The following is a 25572-nucleotide window of genomic DNA, read 5'->3' as shown; positions in this document are numbered from 1 at the left end:
CGTTGTTATGTAGGACAAACACAGCTACGACACCTGAAGGTGTGTGTGTTGCTATACACAATCTGTAAATGCAAACCAAGTCAACACCGTTAGCTTAGATACAGCCATGGTTTTTGTTCAGGCTAGTCCTGTCATGATGTAACATATGGAGATGTAGGTTCAGGAGGAATTTCAATGCTGGAAAAAAAAATCAGGTCAAGTGAAGTAAACTCAATTTTTATTCTTCTATACAATACATGGATATATGGATAAATTTTCCTTAAAGAGCTTGCAACCCTGAGGCAATGTCCTTGGGTATATAAAGTATAAAGCAATAGCAAATAAAATGTGAGCTCCAGGAATGACAATTGGACTTCAAAAACATAATTTAATATTTATGCAATTGCACACATACCAATAGTATTCTATGCCTCATCTAGTCTTTTAATCCAACTATCTCAACTGCCTTACAGTTTGTACACTGGACAGCCTGACTCTCTACAAATATTTCACCATATACAATGCCTTCCTTTTCAAATGAAATTTAATAAATTAACATGGGATTTATACATAGGGATTTTTGTCTGGTGAGTGCACTGCCAGAAAGCATGCCTAGTTTTTGACTGCAGCATCCGCCCACATAAAAACTTTGGTCCCTAAAGGGCGCTGGGATGCCACCTGACTGTAGTAACCTTGGGGTCCTGGAGGGTTCTCTGGGATCCACCAGAGGTGAGGTTTTTCATTTAATCTGAGGGCTACATCTCAAGGGTATGGCTGATTAGAGGAGGTGGAAGGTCATGGCTATTGCAATAAAGAACCAGTGAATCTGATGTCCTCAGTTTTCAGGATGCACAACCCATCCACTGGGAAGATGGGGCAACAGTGGAATCTATAGGTTGACTGTGGAGCCTGCGGGCAGGGGCAGGGGCAGGGTCAGATGGCTCTGGGTATGAGGAGACCATTGTGCTTCTTATTCGTCAACCTAATGGATGGCTAAAGATCCTTCAGTAAATGGTGGAAATCTTTTTCTGAATATTCAATTTTCCCAAAGTTTTATAAACTATGGTGAGGGCAAATGCTTAGGAGAAACTAAAGGTGAGTTCATTATATTATTTATATATTATCATCTTCCCTCTGAGGATAACATACAAGTGTAAATAAAAAAGCAGACAAATACCTATAAGGTGACTCAAGCTAGAGCGTGACTTTTGCCTTAAAACAATCATCAGGCCTGAAAAGCAAATCCTGCAAGCAAAATCTAACTTTGTCGGGCCCACTGATACACAATGATCCTGAGTCCCTCCTCGATTCACAGAGTCTGTTTTTCCGAGGAATATCCTCCATTAATATTCGTTTTATGTCATAATTATTAGAAAGGGTAACCAGTGCAGCAGTATCTTCATTTTAGGCAGTGACCCTGCCCTGGTCCTACAGTCAGTCTGCTCACTTCACTTATCAGAACTCCTGCGCGGCCGGCGGAAGCTGGATACGTTTTCATTCAGTGCGTAGATCCTTCGAGAGAACTCTTCGAACTCTCCCAGAACTTGTTCGTCACACTCCACTGCCACGGCATTGTCCACTGGGATGCAGTTAAATGCTTCTAGCTGATCGCCTGAGGTGAAACCTGTGGCTTCCATTCCGATGATCTCTTCGGCTTGCTCCACAGTACAGCAGAGCTCGGCTTCCGAGACCGGGTGGAACTCACCTGGAAGCTGGACGCTGGAGGAGCCCGCCTGCTCGCTGGGTAAGAGAGTGCCGTTTACAGTAGCTGGGTGTCCAGACAGGGCTTCTCCTTGCTCTTGGCTAGTGTTCGCACTCACAGGGCCTCCATTTAAGCTGTCACCCAAATCTACTCCTTTTTTCTTGTTTTCTTTGGAGAAGTCCAAGGAGGTATCGAGGGAGGAGGACAGAGACGTTGTCTTTCTCTCAGATTCTCCGAGGGAGGGGATGGTGGTCACAGGCTGCGCTAATGCTGACTTGTAACTGGGAGGAGGGGTTCTGTACTGGAGTCTCTCATTCTCTGAGCTGGCCCGTCTTCGGTGTCCTTTGTCTGGTGAAGGGATCCCCCCAGAGAAGCCTATATCTGCGCCCCCAAATATGGAGCTTTGTCTCTTTGGAACAGGGATTGCACTTGAGGTGTGGTGTCTGTCGCTAGAAGACAAACAAAAAGCGAAGTTACTTTCAACTTCAGAACTTAGCTTAAGCCTTCTGGATTCAAAGAAAGGAAACAGTATATTTAGGTTTGAGATAATAAAACTTGATAATAGTCAATCTTAGTATTAATTGTAGGGTCCAAATGGAAGAAACAACATGAAGCATTCTGACTTCAACTTTGGGAGCTTCCTTCAAGAAAGATACAAGACACTGAAAAATATCCAGAGGAGAGTGCCCAGGGTGGGATGAGGGATAGAAATCATGTCATATGGGGAAGAGTTGAAGTAACTGGAGGGACTGGGTCTGGAAAGAAAAATATACGAGGGATGTAATCAACTTCATATATGTGAAGAGCTATCAATATCCTCATTCTTGTTCTTAATATTCAACTCTCATTTTATCTTCATAAAGCAGGTATTCTCATTTGGCAGAGAAGTTAAATGACTTGCCCATGATACTTCAGTGAGGCAGTGGCAAGGCTAGACTAAAACCCATGACCCACGACTCAATCATCAATAGCTTGTCCAATACCCAAATGCTAATCACTTTGCATCAGAGAACTGGCAGACAGAGGACCAAGGAGATACATACATATACATACTTTTTTAATGAAAAATTAACTTGGGAAATGACTTCTCCTTTATAAGGCTAGTCACACACTTGTTTTGCAATACTTAGTCTTCTTTTGATCCTGAGTTACTTCTCAGGAAGATACTTTTGGGTAAACAATAATAATCATTGTTTAGCTATACAAAGCCTTTTAGTTTCTGAAGTAATTTCATATACATCATTTCACTTGGTCCTCACGAAAACCTTGTCAAGAAAGCAGGGTACACATTATTATTCTTAAGTCTGAAATAATAATTAGTTAATGGAAATAGAGTATCCATACCCTAGAAACGATGGTCATGTTATATACTGTGCTAGTTAAGCCACCCCTGGAGTACTGATCAGTTCTTGATATTATACTTGTTTGGAAGCTAGTCAGCTTCAATACAACGATATGAACAGACTGGGTCCAGAGACAGAGGGAGGTGCAAACACAAGATCCATCTGACTTGTGTTCTTCAGATGAGGAAACACACACAGAGAAGTGGCTTGCAAAAGGCCACTACCAGGCAGGAGTAGAGGCTCAACTTGAAACTATACCCACCCAACAAATAGCTACTACATGTGCCAGGCCTTGGGGGGGGAAAACAGATAGAAACAGATAGAAACAAGATAGAGCAGGCCCTGCCTCTAAGGAGCTTCCAATCTTGCAAGAGAAAGACACCTGTAATTACTGAAATAATACATTTTCAAATTACAACTGCGATAAGTGCCCTGAAAAAAAAGGATCTAGGATTCCTTCTACCTGTGTCCACAGCCCTTTAACCAGCTCCCTGCTCCCTCTTCTCTCAGATTGTTTTTCTGATGCTGGATTATCCCTATGGTCTCATTCTTCTTGAGAAAACGCAACCACAAGGCTCCTAATCGGTGGGCCTGTCAGACTCCCTTGCTTGGCTATAAGTGTTGGTGCCAGGAGAGAATTCATAATTAGGGGTGGTCACTGGGGTGCATATAGAACTAGGCAAGTAGACAAGTAAATTACTGTTTTTAGTTCTCAAGAAAAACAAAACAAAACAGAGCAAAATCTGCTGGCTTTAATCTAGGTTTTCAGTTAATATATTGTCAAAACTCACAGTAATTGGGTAAGCTACACATTTTTGCGAACCTTGCTGTTTTCAATCTACCGCTTGCTGACAGTGTCCCTCTCTAAATGATTTTGCAAGGGGCCTAGGTTACCAAACCAAAACAGAGCCTCAGCACCACCCACGGACAGCCTATTCTAGGCAGAAAGGCCAGGCCTTCAGTTGCAACCCCAGCCCAGGTGAGGTGGGAAGCACCAGGTGAACCAGCCTGGAACACTGAAGGTGATAACTGCCGGCATGCGACTAGAGGCCAGGTGCTTAACCACTCACAGCTACGAACGGTGAACGAGGTGTACTGCTCCCTGCCACCACCCCTCCCCCACCCCGCCCCTTGGGCATATTGCTCTGCTTCTCTGCTGGGCTCCGGGGGGGGGGGGGGGGCTGATAAAGGGCAGGGCAAGAGAACAGGCCAGGGCACAACAATCAGTGGTTATGACAAAAGAGGAAAGGGATTTTGTAGCCCTTTTTGATTTTGAGACTCCTTGAAAGCTCTCCTCAATTTTACACAGCAGAAAAGTAATAAAGTGTGACGTCCCTCCCCACAACTACAATGGGAAGGGAAGTACCATGTTCCTGCACATCAATAATTTGAACACTCACATGGACCCTGTGGAAAAGGTAGGCAGGCAGGTGGGTTATGTGATTTGTTCAGGGTTGCAGAACCCACAACTGAACTAAATTCGTCTGACTCCAGAGCCCACGCAGTCTGTTGCATCCACATGGGAAACTCATATTCAAATCCAACTAACATTTGCTACGTGCCAATGATATGCCAGGCATCAGGCTACATGCCATTCTACAGGCCTTCTCATTTAACCTGCCCAACCCATATCTAAGCTCTGAGGTGTTATTCCTATTTTAATGGATGGATTCTAAGGCTTTGAGAGGTAGAGACTTTGGTATTTTCTGACATCTTGATTTTATGATATTCTTCTCCAGTTTCCTTGGCTTTCTATGAAAACCCATGTAATGCCAGTTTCAGATACAATTTGGAAAACCCAAGTAACAGTAAAATATTCCTTCTTAAGAACAGTAAGAAAATGAGTTATTATGAATAGACAATAAGGAAGTCTACATACCTAAAGTTTACCCTTTAATCACATTTTGTCTTTTTTTCCACTTTTAGCCATGTGCAATGAAATCTTTCAAAAAATTATTAAAGTCTTCCTTATAATCTTAAAAAGAGTAAGTTGAACAAAAAGGTATTTCCTTGATACCTGTGGGCCATCAATGTGAAGATACTAAACTATGACGTAATAACGAGACCATAGGATTTTCAGGGCATGTTTCCAGGCCTGATTCTGAGGGCTCTCAGTGTGCACGTAAGCTTTTCTGCGCCCTCTCTCACTGCCACGCTGTCAGCGTGGCTATGTCTGTGATCTTGCCTGTGGGGGCTTCTCTTTTTTTAATGTTTGCTTCTAATTTGCTGTGTTCTTATAAAGCAGATGTCCTGAGAATTGTGTGCAAAGTAAGAGTAGATAGGATTTGAGTGATGGGCCAGCAGATGTCCTGGGCATAATATGCTTTATTACATGAGTTTTGTAACATTAGTTTTGGCGGCTCAAAATTAATTTTTTTATTACTTCCAGGATCTTAGCAATGTTCCAGATTTTTAAGATAGCTGAGCTCTAAGCAGCTGAAGTGTTGAATGATTACATTAAAATATATACAAACACACATGCATTTTTAATTATTATAATAATTTATACTCCCTGGAAAACTCAAAAAATATAAACCATATAAACAAATTAAAATCACTCACAAGCCTGTTACCTATCAAATAACCACTATTAATTCTGGATATTTTCCTTTCAGACTTTGACTTTATGTATATGTGCTTAACTAAAAAACAAACAAACCTGAAGTTGTGTTTGTGGTGTGTGTGTGTGTGTATATATATATATATACACAACTCTGTATCCTGTTGTTGGATGTTATTAAAACCTCTTGGTAAACAATTCTAAATGGCTGCTCCATTGAATGGAATATCTAATTTACTTAATCCTTCCCTTTGTTTTATAGATTTAGGATATTTCCAAAATTTTACTACTGTGAGCATCTCTGTATAAAAAAATAATGCATAGATTTTTAACAAAATAATTTTGATTCTCATATTTAATAGGTTTCCAGAAGGAACTTTCATTATAAATTTTAGTACAAGCTAAATTCTTAAAAAAAAAAAAAAAAAAAAGGGAGCATTTACCTCCACTATTGCCAAAAAAGAAAAAGGTAGCAATTAAAAAGCAAATAATAGATCAAAAATGAATGCCCGGAAGGTTTTAAGATTCTTTTTGTCTGATTACAGTCCAGCTTCATGACTATTTCATCTAGATAGAAGAGGAGGTTGAATGCATAGATTTACTAATTATATGACCAATTTTTAAAGGCTGTTGACAATTTACTTATCAAATGAAATTAGTACATTATAAGTTGTGATGAATAACTTACTGGGAATTTCTATTTTTTGAAAAAACCAGAGTAAATGTGGGTGTTTTGGGGGAGGAGTGGATGTAGTGGGAAATGTGGTAGCTTTTCTTTATCCTCCACTCCCGCCAAGGGTCCCCATGTGTTCTAAGGCACTAGATTTGGGGGCGCAGAGCCTGAGGTTTAAGCAACTGGACCGAGTCCCCCAGTTCACTGCACATGTTCTCCTCATCAGCCATCTGCCTTGCGTGGATGTCTCTTCTAGCTTGGCTTAGGTCCAAGTTGGAAACCTGGAAACATGACATCTGGGGTTTAATGCTGAAACCCAAAGATAGTGTAATTGCAAATTAACTAGCCCACAGTTTAGTGAAACACGGCAAAGGCTGCTGAATAGCTGAACCAGACTGGGTACTGTTAAATTACTAAATAATAAATTTTTTGCTACAAGTAAGACAGGATATCCTACGGTCACAAACAATAGCATGATGAGGGAGAAGCCAAGTGGTCTGAGTTTAGAGGTCAAGGAGGACAGTCTGGTTTAAATTTGGCTTCTTTGGATCAAGTCTTCTCTGATTTCTGTAAATTAAGGTGATGAATTTCTTTGTTATTCTGTGAGTCCTTATTTATTACAGTCAGTTACATTTTGTTATCTCTTCAGCTATATTTGGAGATAGTGGTGGTGATGAAAAAGGATGCTCAAAGACCTGGATTCTCCTCCTAGCTCTGCCACCATGACCCTGTCTATTTGGAGTTACAACTTAAGGTTGAACTCACCACTTATTAGTTACATGACTGTAGGCAGTCACTCATCTTCTCTGCGCTCCATTTTTTTCCTTCATAAAACAGATCATTAGACTATGGTAAGGATTAAATAAAATAATGCACTTCAAATCCTTGGCAGAATGCCTGGCTTATATACTGATGGCAGTAGCAGCTCTATTAGTTTCTAAGGGCTTTGGATTCCAAATGTGTTATCCTTGTTTTACAGAAGGGGTAACTGAGGCTCAAAGACATTAATGTCTAGGACAGGAACACAAGATAATGGGTAGCAGAGGAAAGAACAGAATCTAGATCTCCTTCCTTCTACTGTTTTCCTTTATACAGAATAGTGTTTAAAGCAGGAACAAACAGAACTCTTCCCACTCACCCCCATCTCCACTTCTGCACATCAGGGAGCTAGCTGCAAGAAGCAGATAAAGAATTAAGAAAAGTGTAAAAGAGTTTTGGAGAAAAAGTACTAAATCAATCAAAAGAGGTATTCTGCTCAATGTGAAACATCATTCTAGTTTTTTCTTTTTTCTTGAGAATATGGGGTGGGGAAGGCTTTGAAATGCTCAAACTGCCTCTATTTACATGATCTACCAAATATTTAGGGACTATACTTCCCAGAATCCTTTGAGATACATTCCAATTGTCCCTAAACCCCTGATGTATCATTTTTCTGTATGAATTTAGCTTCAGGGGGAGAGAGTTTTTGTAAGAGGGAGAATTTCTCTATTTCCCCAACCTAAATGAGGAGGACCATGTTCAGAATTTTTATAACCATTATACAAATATCTTGCCACGAAGCCAATCTGGGAGACCAGTTCAATCCACTCCACCATCCTTGCCCCCACCACTTTCCCCTCCCCTCTTCCTCCTCCTGTTGGTTTTACTGCCTGAAGCTATAGCCTCCTTTTACAGAAAAGGAATTGGGAGAGAGAAAACAAAGTAAGAAAGCACTGGTGGAAAATGCGTTCCCATTTCCACATCTCCCATATATAACATTCCAGAACTCCACATGTAGCTCCGCCATTATAAAATATGGGAGACTGGTGAAGCACTTCACTGCTCTGAACCTCTGTTTCTTCTTCTGTATAATGGGTATATCTACCTAATAGTTGTTGCAGTAAGGATTAAATGAAATATACAAGAAAAATTCTTGGTATGATGAGTAGGTACTCTATAAATTATTAATAATAATAAAACAATAGCAACTAACATTTACGAAGTACTATGGAGTAAGTACTCTGTTAACAGCTTTATACGTGGTCTCATTTAATCCTCACATCTCTATTTAGTATCTTATGAACACCATCTTCATTTTACAGATGAAGAAACTGAGGCACAGAAGTTAGGTAACTTGCCAAGGTCACAAAGCAACTAGCAGTGATTTAACAAAGGCAGTCTGACCAAATCAATGTCAATTCCCTTCTCTCTCCCAACCCCTAGGACTTGCCACCAAAACTCCTACATTTGATCTTTACTTTTATTTGAGGGAGGAGTGAGAATCAGAAGAATAATTTTTAGGCCAAGGGCTTGGTATCTTTTCCTTCTCTTCTCTTCTTGCCTATATTAAGTTTGTGTGGCTTTTTTGATTTCCTAAGACTTATGCTATTACAGGAATGCTGATCCATTCTAAGCATCAATTATGAAAAGAAATACATTCTGCCATGAAATGATACAAATGTGGAGACTTAGGGAAAAATGAAATAAAGGAAAATGTAAAGATTAGCATATCAAGAGAGTTCTTGAAGATGGGGCGAATTTTTAGCTGTTTGAAAAGATTTTTTTCCTATTCTTTTTCAAACTCACTTGTTCTTGTTTTATCTGTCTACAACCAGGTCTCACACTGTAAAGTATTAGAAAAGAGTACAACTCACAGGCTCAAATATGTGTCTTTCCCTCCTACAAAATGTTTCCTCTGAGGAACATTACTAGATCACAGCTGGTCAAAATGCTAAATCTTGATTGTCTGGATCCTGGCCAAAATCTACAGCTATAACTCGGTGGAATAAGAATACTTAAAAAGAAAAAAACCCAAAACTTTTAAACAACATTTGATCTTCTTCTTTCTCCCCCTGTAGCAAGCTATGACCTCATGGCAATGAGCCCTCTACATGGAGGTGTTTAAGTTGGTCTAGGGCCATGAGAAATGTTTGAAGCTCTAGGTACTACTCTGCGCCAATATCACGTCAACTGTGCTAAAAAGCAATAATAGTTTCTCACCTTCTTAAAGATTACTGCTTAAATAATGCAGAGCAACGACAGGGCTGCACAGAGTGCCAAAAGCAGGTTGCCAAGGCGAAGATGAGGTAGAATTACGTCTTTTGGCAACTAAGAAATTATGACATAAAGTTAGTTTTTTCCAAAAAACAACCCCCGTAAATTAGGCTACTATTCTTTTTCAAAATCCGCAAAGGTTGGGATTTATCTTTTTCCTTTCTCTCTCTCTGTGATCAAGCAGAAGCACAGAGCCTCCTTTAGAGAAAGCCAAATTTAACAGCTAGATTTTATCTCCCAGGAGGAAGCTGGGGGTTAATAGTTTTAAGCATGCAGTCTCCGGCCACAGGCAAGCAATCTAAAGGCCTCTTACCATTACCAGATAAGTGAAAGTGCTTAATCTTTGCCCTGGATGCTAACAGAAATGAGAAACAAAATAAAAATAGAAACAATCTTGGGCCAAAAGCATAGGCTGAAATCCGTGCCAATGGTCACTTTTCCTCTGGGCTCAGCTTGGAAGGTTTCCTGCCCAAGTCTGACTAAATAAAAACAGAGTTTAAAAAGGTATAACTGAACAAGGGAGCCTTTAGATTTTATTTAAACTGAGTACTGTGGGAAAGATGAATTTGTGAAAGAGAAAGTTCCACAGGCAAAGGATAAAACAAGCAAGCTGAAGAAATTCATGTCCCCAGGCTACGTGATGTGAGGGCCTGGTCATCAGGCCTCCACGGCCCTGGGCAACTCGGCTCAGCTTGGAAAAGAGAGGGTCCAGCACAGGCCAGCGGACAGCTGAGGGGGTGCCCCCAGCCAGGAGCCCATCTGGAGGCCAGCTCAGTCTCAAAGCTGAGCTCCCTGGGATCAGGGAATAGAGAGTGATCCTCCAGGGAGACAAAAAGGTCCCAGGAGGGGTCAAAGTCAACCACTTCACCTATCAGTTTTCACTTTAAGAAATTATCATACAAATAATGTACAGAAATCATAGTCAGGCAACAAACATTATGAGGACGTAAAATGGTCTGTAAAAACAGAAAGAGATGCCGGGGATGATACCTGGGGACACCTTGGAGTGTCTGGACAGCACTTCAGACATGGGAATAAAGTGTTTATGCTGAAAACTAGAAAAAAACCCCGACTCCACCTTTGTCAGGGAAACCAGAGGAACAGCAATTTCACAGAGCCCAGCCGCAGAAAGAAGTCAACAGGGAAATTAAAACCTTGGTCAGAGAACACTTTCAGAATTTAAAAAGTAGATTTGTAAAGAGAGCTAAAGGAAGCTTTAGACTCCAGAGGCTAACGATAGAATCTGTGAAATTAAGTCTTTGAAAGATACTGCTGAGGCTGAACCACCACCACATTTCTAATAAGCTCTGACAGGAACCAAACCATGGGGATTCAGTTGTTTGTTATTTTAAAAGAAAAATGGATAGCTCTGCCACCATTTTCAGAGATGCTGGAGGCCTTTGGAAAAAGTGCTTGAATTACAGCGGGCCGTCATTCAATCATTGCTTAGTAAGAGACTGTGGGACTCTAGCGATAAGGTCTTGGGACCCTTATCTTTTGTAGTCCTCTATACTACTGAAAAAGGTGCAGTATAAAACTGTATGCATATTAACAAACATATTAACAAAGTAAATGATTTACTCTCTTATTCAAATATATATTGAGTATGTACCATGCACTAGACACTGTGCACTAGACTCTGGGGCTACAGTAATGATTGAAAAAAAAAGCCCAGGTGCCTGCTGTTGTGGAGCTTACACCATAGTGGGAGAGGTCACACATCTGTCACAAAATGAAAGACATAAGTGTAAAATGACAATCTCTGACACATGCTATGCGGGAGTGCACATGAGCTAAGAAAGCTTGTAACAGAACTGACCCAAAAAAGGCCAAGATTCGAAGGGCTAGCAGAATTCTTCACCAGCTGAAGAATAGTTTGGTGGATGACAGTATCTTCCGGGCAAAAAGAACAGCATATGCCAAGACCCTATGTCAAGAGAGAGAACAATGTTTGAGGATCCAAAAGGTCATCAAGTGAAGAGTAGCATAGTAGAAGGTAAAGCTAGAGAGGAAAACAAGGTCTATACTATGCAGAAGCCCACAGGCCATGTTTAGAGTTTTTCTCTTTATCTAAGTCATTAAAGTGTCTTAGGCTAGGTCTGTGTGTGTATACATGTGGGGTGGGGGAGAAAGAAAGGGAGAGATTAATTGATTGATTGATTTGTATTTTGGAACATGCACTCCGGCTAAAGTTGGAGAACAGACTGGAGGGGGCCCAGAGTGGATGCTGGGGGACCACAGGCTGTGCAGCAGTATAGCTGAGAGATGATGGAGGCTTGGACCAGAATGGAAATGTATAGATATAGGCAAATGGACATATTAGGGAAAATCAGCAGGGGTTGCTAAGGCTGGATATGGGGTGAGAGGGAAAGGGAGGAACCAAGGATTATGCTTGGCTTCCTGGCCAGTGTAAAAGAATGGATGGAGATTCCATTTGCTGAAAACAGAGTACTGGAACACCACAAGGCTTATGGTGGTTGGCGTGGAAGACAGGAAGAAAAAAACACGGGCTCGTAGAATGTGCTGTGAAAATGTCCAGGAGGCAATTTGAATAGAGGTCTGATAGTTAACAAGAGATCTGGGCTGAAGATTTACACTTACGCTTCATTTCAGTGTGGGTGATAACTAAAATGATGGCTGTAGATAAGATCATGCCGGGATGAAGAATAAAAGGAGAGAAAAGAGGGCCTCGCACGGAGCCTTGAGGAGCTCCCGTTTGTTATGATGGGGAGGAAGAAGAGGAGCCTGCAGATGAGAAAAGCAGCAGCAGTCAGAAAGGAATGAAGAAAACCAGGAGAGGGTTCTAACAACAGGATTCCTCTTCTGGAATCACAAGACGCTAAATGATCCCTTGTGTAAAACATTTTATTCCTAACGTAGTTGTAAGAGAGGCCGTGCTGAGTGATAGTTACAGAAGGGGCTCTAAACGGTTCTGCCTGGTTCAAATCTTAGCTCTTCCACTTGATGGCTGTGTCACCTTCAAGTTATTGTAACCTCTCTGTGCCTCAGTTTCCTCATTCGTAAGATGAGAAAGGATAACGGGTCCTAATTCACAGGGTTGTTGTGAGGATTAAATGAGTCAACTAAATAATATATTCAAAATGCTTTGGAAGAGTGCCTGGTTTGCAGGAACAGTCATTTACAACAGTCATTGCAGGAACAGTCAATTGATAACAACATTACTTATTATTATATATTACTATCCACTAGCAGAAGAATTGTTGAACGAGCATCATATAAAACGATCTTTAACAGCTCCAAAGCTGAGACACAGGGAATTATATCTAAATTGAGCTTAAACTCAAAGGTCTTACTGAAGCAGCCAGAGGTCATTTCTAATGCTGCAAACGCTTGTCAGTTTTTGACGGGCAAAGACTCTATCTCTACAGCCTTCTTCAAACTTAGCACAGTGCTTTAGATCCAGAAGGATGCTTATCTGCTGATACTTAGCCTACGCTAAAGAATGCTCCCTGAAAAGCACTGACTTCTTAGTACAGGATTTATAAGTGGCTTTTCTGCTAATTCCTTCCCTCCATTCATTTAAGTCTGCCCATCTTCTTTAACAACTTGCCCAACGCAAGTCCTACCTCCTTCATTAAGCCTTTTTCAACTACGCCAATCTAAAGTGATCTCTCTGAATTCTGAACAGCTAAAGTACTTGTAATTATACCATCCAACTGATGCTTAATATGATCACTTGTATTTCAACACATATTTCAGTAGACATTATTGAAATCCACATTCACTCCCCAGCAGTCTGCTAGGCCCTGGGAATAAAGAGGGCTATAAAATAAGGTTTCCATCATTAAGGAGTTCCATTCTAGTAGAGAAGACAAAGAGTTAACCAAGAACAAGAACATCATGGTGCTTTGTATACAACACACATTTTGTATGTTGTAATGGAAGAGGGAGCAAGTAGTCACCTGGAGGACTCCTTAGAGGAGGCGATATTTGATTGGTGCCTTGAAGGACAAGGGGGAGTTAATCAGGCTGTGTGTGGGTTTGTAGAGGGTAGAGTAAGAAATGAAGGGAAGGATATTTAAGACACAATAAAACACAATATGCGTGCAGTCCAACTGTAGAGCCAAGTCTTACAAACATTGTATGGGAGGGACCTGGTCTTCTATTTCTTGAAATCCACCCCTTCACTTTCCAATCTAACATAGTACAGAGCACACAGTCAATACTAAGTGAATATATTTGTTTTATGAATAAATGGATTTAATTAGTTGTACTCAAAAGGAATAATTCATGGTTTTTTCTTTTGGCAATGTGCTGAAAAACATTCAGTTATAAAAAAAGAACACTATAGGGTTACTTGTAATGTGAAAAACAAAACTATCTAAAGATAGAGTTATAGTAAATCTAAATGATGAAATATTATGCAGCCATTAAAATGATGCTAAAAAGTTTTTAATATCATTGGTAAAAGGCTTAAGAAGTGATATACACAGTTGTAAGAACTGTGCTGTCCAACACTGCAGCCTAGTCACAGCTTCCTGAGTACCTGCATGTGGTTAGTTGGATTTGAGGGTAAAACATACACTGGATTTAGAAGGCTTCATATGAAAAGAGGAATATAAAATATTTTATTAATAATTTTAAAAATACTGACTACATGCTGCAAGCTATTATTTTATTGGGATTAAATAAAGTATATTATTAAAATTAATTTATCTATTCTTTTTAATTTTTTTTCAATGTGGCTGCCAGAAAATTCAAATTTACATATGTGGCTCAGACTGTATTTCTATCCTACAGCACTAGTAGAGAGGACACCATCTCATGTAACACAAAAAAAACTGACTAACTTAGTGGTTTTTCTCCCCGGATTGTGGGGCTCTTGTGTTCCCCACTTCTGTATATTTTTACATCTTTCAAATTTTATTTATTGAGCACATATTACTTTATAATCTAAAGGAATGAATAGAAATAAACAAGACAAATAAAAACAAAAAGATCTCAATTTGGTTCAAAGACTTGGTTGCTGGAGGTTGAGAAAAGAAGCCCGGGGAGACCCAGATGACTCCGTGTCACTGACAGAGGGTTAGCGCACAAAGGATGTTGGCCAGCTGTTCTCCATCCTGACTGGAGACAGAAAAAAGCGGAAATGGGTGTTAACCACAGGAGGAGGCCTGTAAGTTAAATATAGGGAAGAATTTCCTGAAGCGAGGGTGTTTAAACTCTGGAATGAGTTATATGGAAGAAGCCTCGTCCCCCAAGGTCTTTTAAAATACTACAGATACCCTTATGCCTTGTGTGTACCTGTCTAGAGGCAATGAGATGACTTGCCAAGGTTCCTTCTAAAACAGCTATCTTAGAGTAAATGACTCCAATAAAACTTTCTTTTTCATTTATTTTTGACCAGGCTTCACCTCTCATAGTAAGGATGCCAGCCTGCAGGAAGCACTCTGAAAGGCAAGCCTGTCTGGTACAGCTACCGTAAGCAGTCCTCTTGAGACTTCAAAGACGATGTCGTTTGATCTAAATTTAAAAACCAACATCAGCTAGAGAACATGTTTTTTAACTCCCTTGGGGGTCACCTGCCAGAAACTAGTTCTGAATTCAGCATATACACGATGGAGGGAAGGAAAGAGGACAGATTTGCTTTTAAAATGTGAGGCTTTTAAAAAATGTTCATGCTGGATACTGTCTCATTTTCAAAGGTGAGTGGTTTGGCTTAAAAGCTGAACTATTATATTATTACCCTCTGATTTTAAAGAAAGTAGATTGGCTCACTTGCTCTAAATTTTCTTTATTCTCAGTTTACTGAAAAAACCATTTTCTTAAAATGTGCCAAAGTTCTTAGGTACTTTCTTCTTATGTATTTAAAAAGCTGTTGAGCTTAAGTCTCTCTATTTATAAAAAAGAATGGAAGACTGGATCAGAAATAGGTCCACAAAAGCACTGTCTAGAGATTTTACCACTGAAGTGAGATGACCTTAGCCACTAGTTGCTTCTCCCAAAGTCACATCATGAAACGCTAGAAGGAATCTGGAGAAATATTCCAGCAAGCTGCAGAGCAGCCAAGGACACTTCTCACTGAGGTCACTGAAACTGATGCAGTCACTATAAAAATGTCACACTTGGTCCTAAAACATCAAATAAACCAGCCCAAGGTTGATCTTCTTCATTGTAAGAGACTGTCCACTGAAGCCGGGTCTCAGGCTCTACGTCCCACATGACAGCAAGAGTGAACAACGCATAGGAATATTTTTGCAAGTCATGTTCTTCAAAATATTTAATTTGTCTTATCAACTCATTTATATTATAAAGTAAACAGCTGTCAACTAAGCAAAGACAGGGCAAATCTCACACTTTTGATTCTTCTTTCATTTCTTGAATAGTGCTGTATGTGGAGGAGACAGTGAACGCTTAAATGCATAAATAATACTTAACAATATTTTGTATAGTCCTTTTTAGTTTATAAACCACTTGGGTAGACATTATCTCATTCGCTCCATACAACTATGCTTGGGAAACAGGGCTGGTGCTATTAACTCCATTTTAAAAAACTGATAGTCAAAAATGATTTGTGAAAATTAAATGATAGAGCTGAAGTTGGAGCCTACATTTTCTCATTCCCAAATCCAGCGCTCCTTCCACTGTACCACACTGCCTTGCAATAAGCTGCTAGATAGTTTAAGCTTTATAGTCTGGAAAAGTTAAACTTAGAACAAAAAATTCCATATATAAAGCAGGACAGATGGTTTTGAAATCCTGCTTTTATCATGTCTTATTCTGAAAAAAGAACATGAAATTCAAGGAAGACAAACACTACAGGGCAAACATGTTTTAGACCAACCTATGTGCTTCCTTTAGTTTTCTTGTTTCTTAACCCAATGGAGTTGAAACATATAATCATTTTTGTTTCTTTTGGTCTTAAAATTCTTAAATTCTTCACAAAGTTTCATGACTCTTAGTTTCCTACCTCTCTGAGGTCAATGGGGTAGGATAGCAACAGAGAATGTTTTCACCAGAACTGCAGCCTTGATTTTGCAGTGTATTTTTCTGGTACTCTGGATTTGACTTAGGTGGATTTCCCCGTGGAAGGTAATAGGTTTTTCAAATTAAGCGACACAGAGACAAGAGGGCTGGGGAAGAGAGAGATGGAAAAGAATGACCACTGACTAATAAGGGGCAGCATGGTATAGCACAAAAAACATGAGACTAGGAGTTAGATAATCTGGGTTTCTGGTCCCACATCCATCACTTATCACGTGATCTTGGCAAGTCACTTCACATTTCTAAGTCTCAGTTTTCTGAACTGTAAAATAGTGATCATCATCCTTGCCCTGCCTCTCTCACAGGGTTGTTGCAAGCTTAAATAAAAAACATGCAAAGTTTTGTAAATAATAGACTTTAATTATTCGTAACTTGTAACTACAGGTGAGAGTTACCTAAGAAGGCAGGTACCAAAAAAGTAGGAAGACAAACAGACTTGTAGGGGACTTATCTGAAAGGCTTCAGAAAGGTCTTATAAAGGACTTGGGGAAAGTAAGAGGGAGATGGTGAATATTTTATTGCATTAATGTACAAGACAGCATGAGCCGCCATTAAAAAATGTGACCAAGAACCATATTCTATATCTATTTGTAAGGAGATGACTGTAGATTTTCAAGGAAAAACAAAACACCTATAACAAAGAATGGATTTAATTTTTAAAACAGAGATAATAACTATGACTCATTTATCCATTGCATATTTATAATAACAGCTACCATTTATTGAGTACAACCATGTGCCAGGCAGTATGCTAGGGATTTACATATTTAATCCTTATGGCAACTCTATCAGGTAGGCACTAGTATCCCCATTTTATAGATAAATTTAAGCTGAAAGCTTAAACTTACCTCAAGTCACAGAGACAGTAAGTGGTGGAGTTGGTATTCAAGCCCAGAGTCTTTAGCTGCTCTTGACAACTAGGCAACTGTTTCTTTAACCTGTTCTGTCCTATACCCCAACCTTCACATGCCCAAATCCCTCTTGTGTTCCAGGTCTACTCAAATGCTATCTGCTTAGTGAAGGCTTGTCCGATTCTCACCCACACCCCTCACATCAGGAAGTAAATGCCCTCCTCTGAATGTTCCAAATAACAATTTCTAATATTGTTTGTTCCTATTTCATTGCCTCAATTAGACTGACTATAAGCTCCTTGAATGCATTCAAAGAGCATATTCCATGAACAGAACAGGACAGATGGCTTGTTCATTCATTCACATGCTCATCACTTACCAAGCACCTGCTTCCCTAATGCCAGGCTGGGACCACAGCAGGAGTAAGACACAGTCCTCAGCCTCAAGCTGCTCAAAAGCCTAGTGGGTGGGCTGGCCCCATGGCTTAGCAGTTAAGTGCACGCACTCCGCTTCTCCAGCCATGCTGAGGCCGTGTCCCACACACAGCAACTAGAAGGATGTGCAACTACGACATACAACTATCTACTGGGGCTTTGTGGAAAAATAAATAAATAAATAAAATTATTAAAAAAAAAGAAAAGCCTAGTGGGTAAGACTTGGTGGGAGAAGTGAACCTAAGCTACTGAGGCAATATATATTTATCTCTGTATCTGCCACTGGGCCTGTTGAGTGAGTGAATGAATGAGGTAGGATATGAGCTGGATCCTGAAGTGAGAGCAACACTTGGCTAGGGCAGAGGCAACAGCAGGCCATTCTAGGTAGTGGGAACTTGTCTGAGAGAAGAACAGAGTCCAGAAATGAGTGTGGTACGTCTGGGGGTCAGTTGAGATGGGGCGAGAGAGAGGTGGAGAGACATAACCAAGGCACTGTCCCAGGATCTGGATGCTAGGGCCCCATCAAACAGCCCGTTCACAGCAACCACAGCACATAATCTCTTCAACTCTGTTCTAAACTTATCATCTTACTGGCAGCCATCAAGTAGCAGCTTGCGTGTACATTCTTCCCTGACCATAATTCAGCACTAGCATCAGCTGTGCATGTGCATGTCAATTTCAATCTTGGACCACTTTGCAGTTAGTAGTAAAAGAAAGAAAAATGGGATGTTTAAGTGGCATGCTGGTGGTTTTTAACCAAAATATTTAAGAGTACAACCTCTGAGCTGAAATTCTGCTTTTCAAAATTGTGTCGCATGGCAGTTGCGATGGAGTTAGTTATCCTAGGATGGGATAATGGGGGCGTCTTTTTGAAAGAGCTGGCATAAAGCACGGAGGACTGTGCCCCATGTAACTGTGTTCATGAGGGAAAGGGGTTAGTTTTAGGATTAATCGGGTAAATGCTTTTGATATTAATTAGATAAGAATTCTGTAATGTGAAAGAAAAAAAAACCACTTCACTACAGGAATTTCAATCACACTGTCTTTTCTTTAAAAAACAAACCAAAACAAGCTGTCATAAAACTTTGAAGCTTACCATAAGGAGGAATTCAGTGACTGCACTGATCCTCAGCCAGTCTGAAATCCTCGACACCAAAAGAACATACAGCACTCTGCTCCCACAGGGACCAATCTGTGAATGGTAACAACCACACAGAAAATGGAAGTGTTTTCTTTTACAAAAGATGTAAGCGGCTCCCTTAGGAGCATGAGTTTTTTTACCCTTTGCCCTAAGGAGCACAGGCCTGGGAGGTAACTCCTCAGTCCATGGCTGTTCTCGGAAATTCTCAGATTTCCTCTGAGGCTAAAAGTGCTTGTTCCAGCCTTGTTTAGATTTGTAACTTCCAGCCTGGCTTCCTGCAGTGGTCTTGACTTGGAATCATTACGTAGCATTCATTTTGCAGTACTTTGCATCTATCTTAGTGGCCCATTTTTCATTAGAGCACCATAAAGCAGTACCTACTATTCATTCAGTGTTAATGTGCTTGGCACAGCTGGCACAGAGGGGCACTACATAAATGCGTGAATTTGGGGCTTAATGGGTTTACTCCATCAGTGCCAGGAGACCTAGATTCTAGTTTTATTGCTACACATTCATGGGTCAACCATGTTTGGAAAGTCATTTTACTTCTCTGTACCTCAGAAACAAGAGTTGCTAGAAATTATAGCGTTTTAGGAGAGAAAGGGCAGTCAGGTTCCAATGAGGAAGCATTTCTATGTAAGCATTTTGGGTAAATTGTCTAAAGAGATCTCAAAAGACAGGGATCTAAACTCTAAAGTTCCAGTAATTTGCTGTGATTTTGTTTCTCATTTTAAATATTTACTTTTTTTCTAATTTTGTATTTGCAGTTTTAAGTGCTAAGTACCACAAAACCCAGACTCTTTCTGTTCCTCAAATGAATCTGCACTCTAGCCAAGGTGGTCTATTCTTTGCCAATAAAGCTACTGTGCCTTTTCTAAAACTATTCCCTCTCTATGAGGGGATGGGGTGAGGATGGTGGTAGCAGAGAAGGAAGAGGGAGAGCACATTCTAGACAGAAGGACAGTGAATGTGATAACTGAGTCAGGAAAGAATTTGTTCATGGAACTAAGAGGAGGTCAGTATAGGAACTGTACACGAGAGTAAGGGGAGAGTGGTGTCAGATGGAGTAAATCCATTAAGCCCCTAGTGGGGGAAAGGCAGGGGCCAGGCAGACCATGGAAAAGAGCTTTATTCCAGCCATTGAAGCTAGGGAGTGATTAAGATACAGCTAAAACTTACAGAGATCACTCTGGGTACTGTGGAGAATGAGCAGAGGTGGGACAAGAGGGAAATCAGGGAGACAAGCTGGACTAGTGCAGCGTCTGCGTAAGAGAAGGTGGTGGTTTGGACTGGGGAGGTGGTGGCAGAGATGGTGCGACATGGTCAGATTTGATATATATTTTGCAGGTAGAGATGACAGGGTTTGCTGTTGAATTAGATTGGATTTGGTAGGAGTGAAGATAAGGGAATCGTGGATGATCCCCCAGTTTGAGCAACTGGGTTGAGATCACGTGCATTTGCTGAGAGGAGGAAGCCTGGTGGAAGGCAGTTTTAGATATGTTGAGGCTGAGATGCTTGTAATACTCCAAGGGGAGGTGTCAAGTAGGTCTTTGTTTATACAAAGTTTGCAAGAGAGGTTTACACTAAAAATATAACTAAACAAATATAGTATTATCTCAATAGATTCAGAATAAGCATTTGATAAAATTCAAAAAACACACATTCATGATTAAAAAACAACGCTTAGTGAGCTGGGAATACAAAGAAACTTCCTTTTGCTAATAAAGGATATCTATTCAAACCTGCAATAAATATAATACTTAATGGTGAAAAGTTAGAAGCATTCTCTTTAAAGTTAGAAATAAGACAAGGCTAACCACTATCGCTGCTACTCTTCCAGAGTAAAACGTAAGACAAGAAAAAGCAATAAAAATTGTAAAAATAGAAAGGAAGAAACAAAGCCATCAATCACTAAAAAAATATGATTGTGTACACAGAAAATCCAAGAGAATCTAAGATAAACTATTGTAATTAATGTAAGCAAGGTTGCTGGACACACTCTCAAAATACAAAAATCAGTGAGATTCCTTTATACTAGCCACAAAATAGCTGGATGTTGTAACGAAAAATTTATAACAGCAACCAAAATGGTAAGCTACCTAGAACTAAGTATCTCATACAGATGTGTAAAACTTTTATGAAGAAAATTTTAAAACCTCACTGAGGTATGTTTAAAATATAGAAAGAAAGCGTATAAAGAGTTATCACGTTCATAGTTAGGAAGACTTAATCATAAAGCTGTCAAATCACTCAAATACAATTGATAAGTCAAGAAAAGCCAAGAGAGTTTTGAAGAAGAACCGTAAGTAGGAGCCTTACCCTACCAGATATTGAGAAAGTTGGGAGTATCTTCCTTTTTCCTGTTATGAAAAAACATGATTTAGGGGTAACACTCCTGGCCTCTCTCCATCTTCTCATTCACTCACTCTTAGAGGAGGAGGGCCTTTTCTGGCTGGTGAATTTAGAGGGAAAAGTAAAACCTGCGTCTTCTTGGCTTAGCCCCTCTGGGTTATTGCAGGAGTCATGACCGCTTACCGCAGAGTGGTTAAGGGCCTGCCTCTGTGGGGAAAGCCAGGGGTTCTCCAGTTCACACTGTGATTGGGAAGGGAAGTTTAATTTTGAGTGACGTCTTTGCAAGCCCTTTTATTATACATCTAAAGCCACATTTTCCAAGTGGTTTTATCAGTAATAAAACTGACATTTTATTTCTATTAGTGTATCTCTTATATCTCTTGTCTCAAATGGTTCCAAATGTCAGGAGGAAGAGGGATGCTATTTATTGTGCATCCTCAAACCTCAACAAGCCTTAGAAAAATTGTATCTTATAATATTAAAAATGTGTTACTAGCCCATGGATAGACAAAACAATGAGCTTGAAAACAGATCCATGTATATAAGTGAACTTGGTATATGAAAGACATGGCATTATCAAACAGTGGACAAAGGACAGACTCTTCAATAAATGATTTGGGACAATTTGCTGTCTGTACTGAGCAAGAGTCATTTAGTGATTAATCAGGCAGTGTTGTAGACTGCCTCTTTTTTTGATTATCTACCATTTGTGTTATAAAACCTTTCATGAATTATATACCTTGTTTCCAAATAGAACACAAATCCCGTGAAGGTAGGGCTTGTGCCTTATACTTCTTGTTACACTCCAGAGTGCCTATCACAGAACTTTACATATAGACGATGCTAAATAAGTGTCTGCTAGTTCACTTGTATTATTACTACTGTTATTATTGTACATTAAAACTCAGTTTCTCTCTCTCATTCCTCAGGACATAAGGGACATATCAACACTAAGTTTTTATAAGTATTTTGATATTCTGAGTAGAATTCTTTAAACAATTACGTATTTGCTTAACAGGAGTGCTATCTAAAATCAGACATCTGGAACTTGCATTTTGAAGATCATGTGAGACAAAAATCAAAAACGTTAAAGTAAAGGTCAATCATAGATGTCACTTTCTTATTATCCTCAAGGCCCATCCTTACAGCACAGAAGAAAATAAAACCTCGTACCTTCCTCCCCACAAACAGTTTTTCCATTTAATATCTCATTTCATCCTCACCACAAACTGGTAAAATGAGCGGGGCAGGGATTACAGATGAGGAAATTAAGTTTCAGAGAGGTAGGAATTGAGCTCACACAGTAGGTTAGAAAAAGATCTGGGATCAGAAGCCAGTGCACTTCAGAAGACAGAAACTATGCTGCTCCCAGTTGTCTAGCTCTAAAGGCCTGATTTCCATTCACATGATTTTATGTTACTGCCCATCATCCAAGGATTCAAACTTCAAGAATTACTAAATGGCGAGAGCCAACAGCTTTCCATTTATTTAGGTCAAGTGAATCAATCTAATGTCTTCTTTGCAGCAGACCTTTCCTTTCCCCTTCTCTTTTTAAAAGGGTCATGTCTATCCTGACAAAGTGCTTTTAAGCAGCAGCTTTCCCTCAAGGTACAACAGGAACTGACATCAAATACTGTATAGGAAGCATTCTAGTATGTGCCTCCTGGTCTCAGACTAGGTCCTGACAACCGGACCTACTCCTTTCTCTGCTTTCTTCCTTTAACTCGCATAGCCATTGATCTTGATGCTCATTCTATAGTTACGTCCTTTGTTTATGCTTTGGAAAAGTCCTAGAGGCTCCACGTCTCCCTTTTGTGAATCACATTGGTGGTCCTCCAGTCTCTGCCTCAGCAATGCACTCACGGATTCCTTGCCCAGCCAATCTCCAAATGTTCAAACAATATCCCTTCTCAAATCCGCCCCTCTCCCGAGGGTGCTTCACCCTCCTTAGCCAGACAGGAGCTTAGACCTACACTAGGATGATGGCTGCCTTTCCTTTTCTTCAGATATCTTATTACAGAGAAAACCCAGAAGGCAGGTGTGGAGCAATGTGGAAGTCAGGGAATTTTCTCAGGATCATTATCCACATTACAGTTTCTGGTTATCAGAGAGAAAAGTACTTACCACCTGACCATTAGTCCATGTTCCATGAAGTTTTTCAGGTTAGGAAGGGTTTGCCTCAAGTCTGGAGTCCCTAGTCCATGCTGATATCTGAGCTGTAAAGGTGGAAAAACAGAATTAGAAGAAATTCTGGCAGATACTAGGCAATGCTTCCAAAACACGAACCACCGAACAAGTTTTTTTTTGAACTCTAAAAGCGGAAATGTGAATGTATGATCTCAGTATCATCAACCACACTTTGGGGATAGTATTTAAAAGTAGTCTCTTCATTTCCTGCTCCCTTGCCGCCTAAACTTGGAGAAGACTAAGGATGACCAACTGTGAAATCAGGGTATTTCAAAGACCCCTGCAGAGTTTGCTAACATCAACTCCAGGGACATACACCAGTATGAAATGAAAACTTGTATTTCATTTTAGACACTATTATATACCCTGAGCACATTCAGCTCTTCTTTCACTGACTCCCTTTGTATAATCAAGCATAAGGGTCATGTTGTATTCATCTCTGATGCCCAACAGTGTCTGACACAGTGCGAGTGCTCAGTCAATGCTTATCAAACAAATAAATAGCAAGCCACTTTTGACAGAGGCTGTATTCTGTATTTCTCTCATATCTCTAACTTTCCTCTTTGTCCAGAACCAGAGCACAGAGCTGTAGAGCTAGTATGAGGAAACCATTGGCTTGTGGGCTAGATTGGCCCTTAGTTTAACTGATTTCTGCTGATAGGCTGATTGTCTAAAACTGGTGTCCTTCTATGTACCTTGGGTAACCTGCCAAATGGTTTTTATCTGTCTGTTCCTTGCCTCCTCTCACTTTGTCTCTGAATACCATTTGCTTCCTTAACTGACCATAATAGAGATCTGGGGCAAGTATATGTGCATATTCATACATATACTCACACAAATAATATCAAATATGCAGTAAGTGTAAAACACAGCCCTGTAGAAATGTATTTTTCAAATAACATAATATATTTGAAGAAAATACTTTGTAATCTGTATACTGGTGTACAAATGTGAAGGGTCATCAGTCAAAGTCTTACTTTTCCAGCACCTAAATTCAAAAGTGGCTAACTCGAATTTTTAAATATTTTCCTTTCTTAAAAAATAAAACCACACAAAAAAAATCAAAGTTTTCTTTTGTTTGTATCTAGTACTCAATCAAATTTTCTCTGTGAGTGAGTAACACTTAAAAGGGAAAGAGTTCACTCTCACTACACTGAGCTTTTTAAGGAAAACCCCAAAACCTAATCGGGTCTCTTGAATGGTCTGAAGACACAAACAAAGTAAGGAGGTAGAAACGTAGAACGTTAAAGCTAAAAGGTATCTTGAATATTATTTAAGCCGATCCTTTCCTTTTGCAGATGGGGAGACTGAAGCCCAGAAAGGGGAAGTAAACTCTCCAGGGCCACATGTTTCAATGGCAAAGATATTATTAGCCAGAGCCTCCTTTGCACAACCATGCTACTCCACCATCTACCCCAAAGTCTGAGAGGAAAACTGGTAAAAATACTAGAGAAGACAAAGGGAAAATATTCTTTCTTTTTCCAAAGCTAGCTTGGTGACCTAAATCACCTCCTGAGGTTTGCTGACCTTGAATTATATGAACCACTCCATATTAAATAACATCATTTCTTGTATTAATATAAAAGCATTTTTTCCATACATTGATAAAAGCAAAATGGCTGATATATCCCAATATGACATTCCTGAATTCACTGTTACAATAAAAAAGTGAAATTGTTTACACATGGCATGGCAATTTCACCTGTGAATCATACGAAAAATATTAAATGTCAAAAAAACCATGCTGAAACAACACTGAGCTGTGTGTCCCTGAGCCAGCACAGAGTCAACTGCCTGCCCCAGGCTCCACAATGAAAGGTGGGTGTTACACTCTTCTCAGAGACCACAATGAAAATTTCCCTCCCAGTCTGATTTCAACCAAAGAAGGAAAATGTGGGACTCTGAAGCCTCCACCCAGGTCTTAACTCTTCATTTGCTGCATAGCACTATTATTTTTATCATAGAATCTTAGGATATTAGAGCTTAAAGAGATTCTGGAGGTTGTCTTTTCCAAACTCCTTCCTTTCATAAATGAAGCAAGTAAGACTCATCGAGGTCACAGAGTTGATAAGGGAGAAAATCAAGGCTAGAATCTCTTAATAACAACTTCAAATTCTTTCTGCTACGTCACACTTTTAGTTTTCAACATACAGAACTAAAAAAGAAATTCACACATAATACATATATATTAATTTAATTTTTAAAATAAAGTACCTGTGCTGTTTAAAGTCTAAACCACTTGAAGGCTTATAATGAAAAAGCAACAGTTCTTTGCTCTTCAGTAGCAACTACTTTTAGCTGTTTCTTTTTTA

The 25572-nt window shown here is 39.8% G+C and overlaps 1 protein-coding gene across 2 annotated transcripts in view; it reads right to left on the bottom strand.

Annotated features, from left to right (window-relative positions):
• Nucleotides 1-200: 200 nt before the first annotated feature.
• The window catches only part of UVRAG (UV radiation resistance associated), a 287747-nt gene continuing 262375 nt past the window's right edge, over nt 201-25572 (bottom strand). For both annotated transcript variants that reach the window (XM_004434016.3, XM_087433467.1), the window contains 2 exons: nt 23198-23289; nt 201-2130 (listed from right to left, as the gene is read on the bottom strand). In XM_004434016.3, the coding sequence (XP_004434073.2) occupies nt 1428-2130; nt 23198-23289 (795 nt within the window). In that variant the 3' untranslated portion in view covers nt 201-1427. The remainder of the gene's footprint in view (nt 2131-23197; nt 23290-25572) is intronic.

This window comes from Ceratotherium simum, chromosome 7 (assembly GCF_057802395.1).
Source record: "Ceratotherium simum simum isolate JZ-2026a chromosome 7, ASM5780239v1, whole genome shotgun sequence".
In the NCBI taxonomy this organism is placed as follows: Eukaryota; Metazoa; Chordata; class Mammalia; order Perissodactyla; family Rhinocerotidae; genus Ceratotherium; species Ceratotherium simum.
This window is presented reverse-complemented; position numbering and strand designations above follow the sequence as displayed.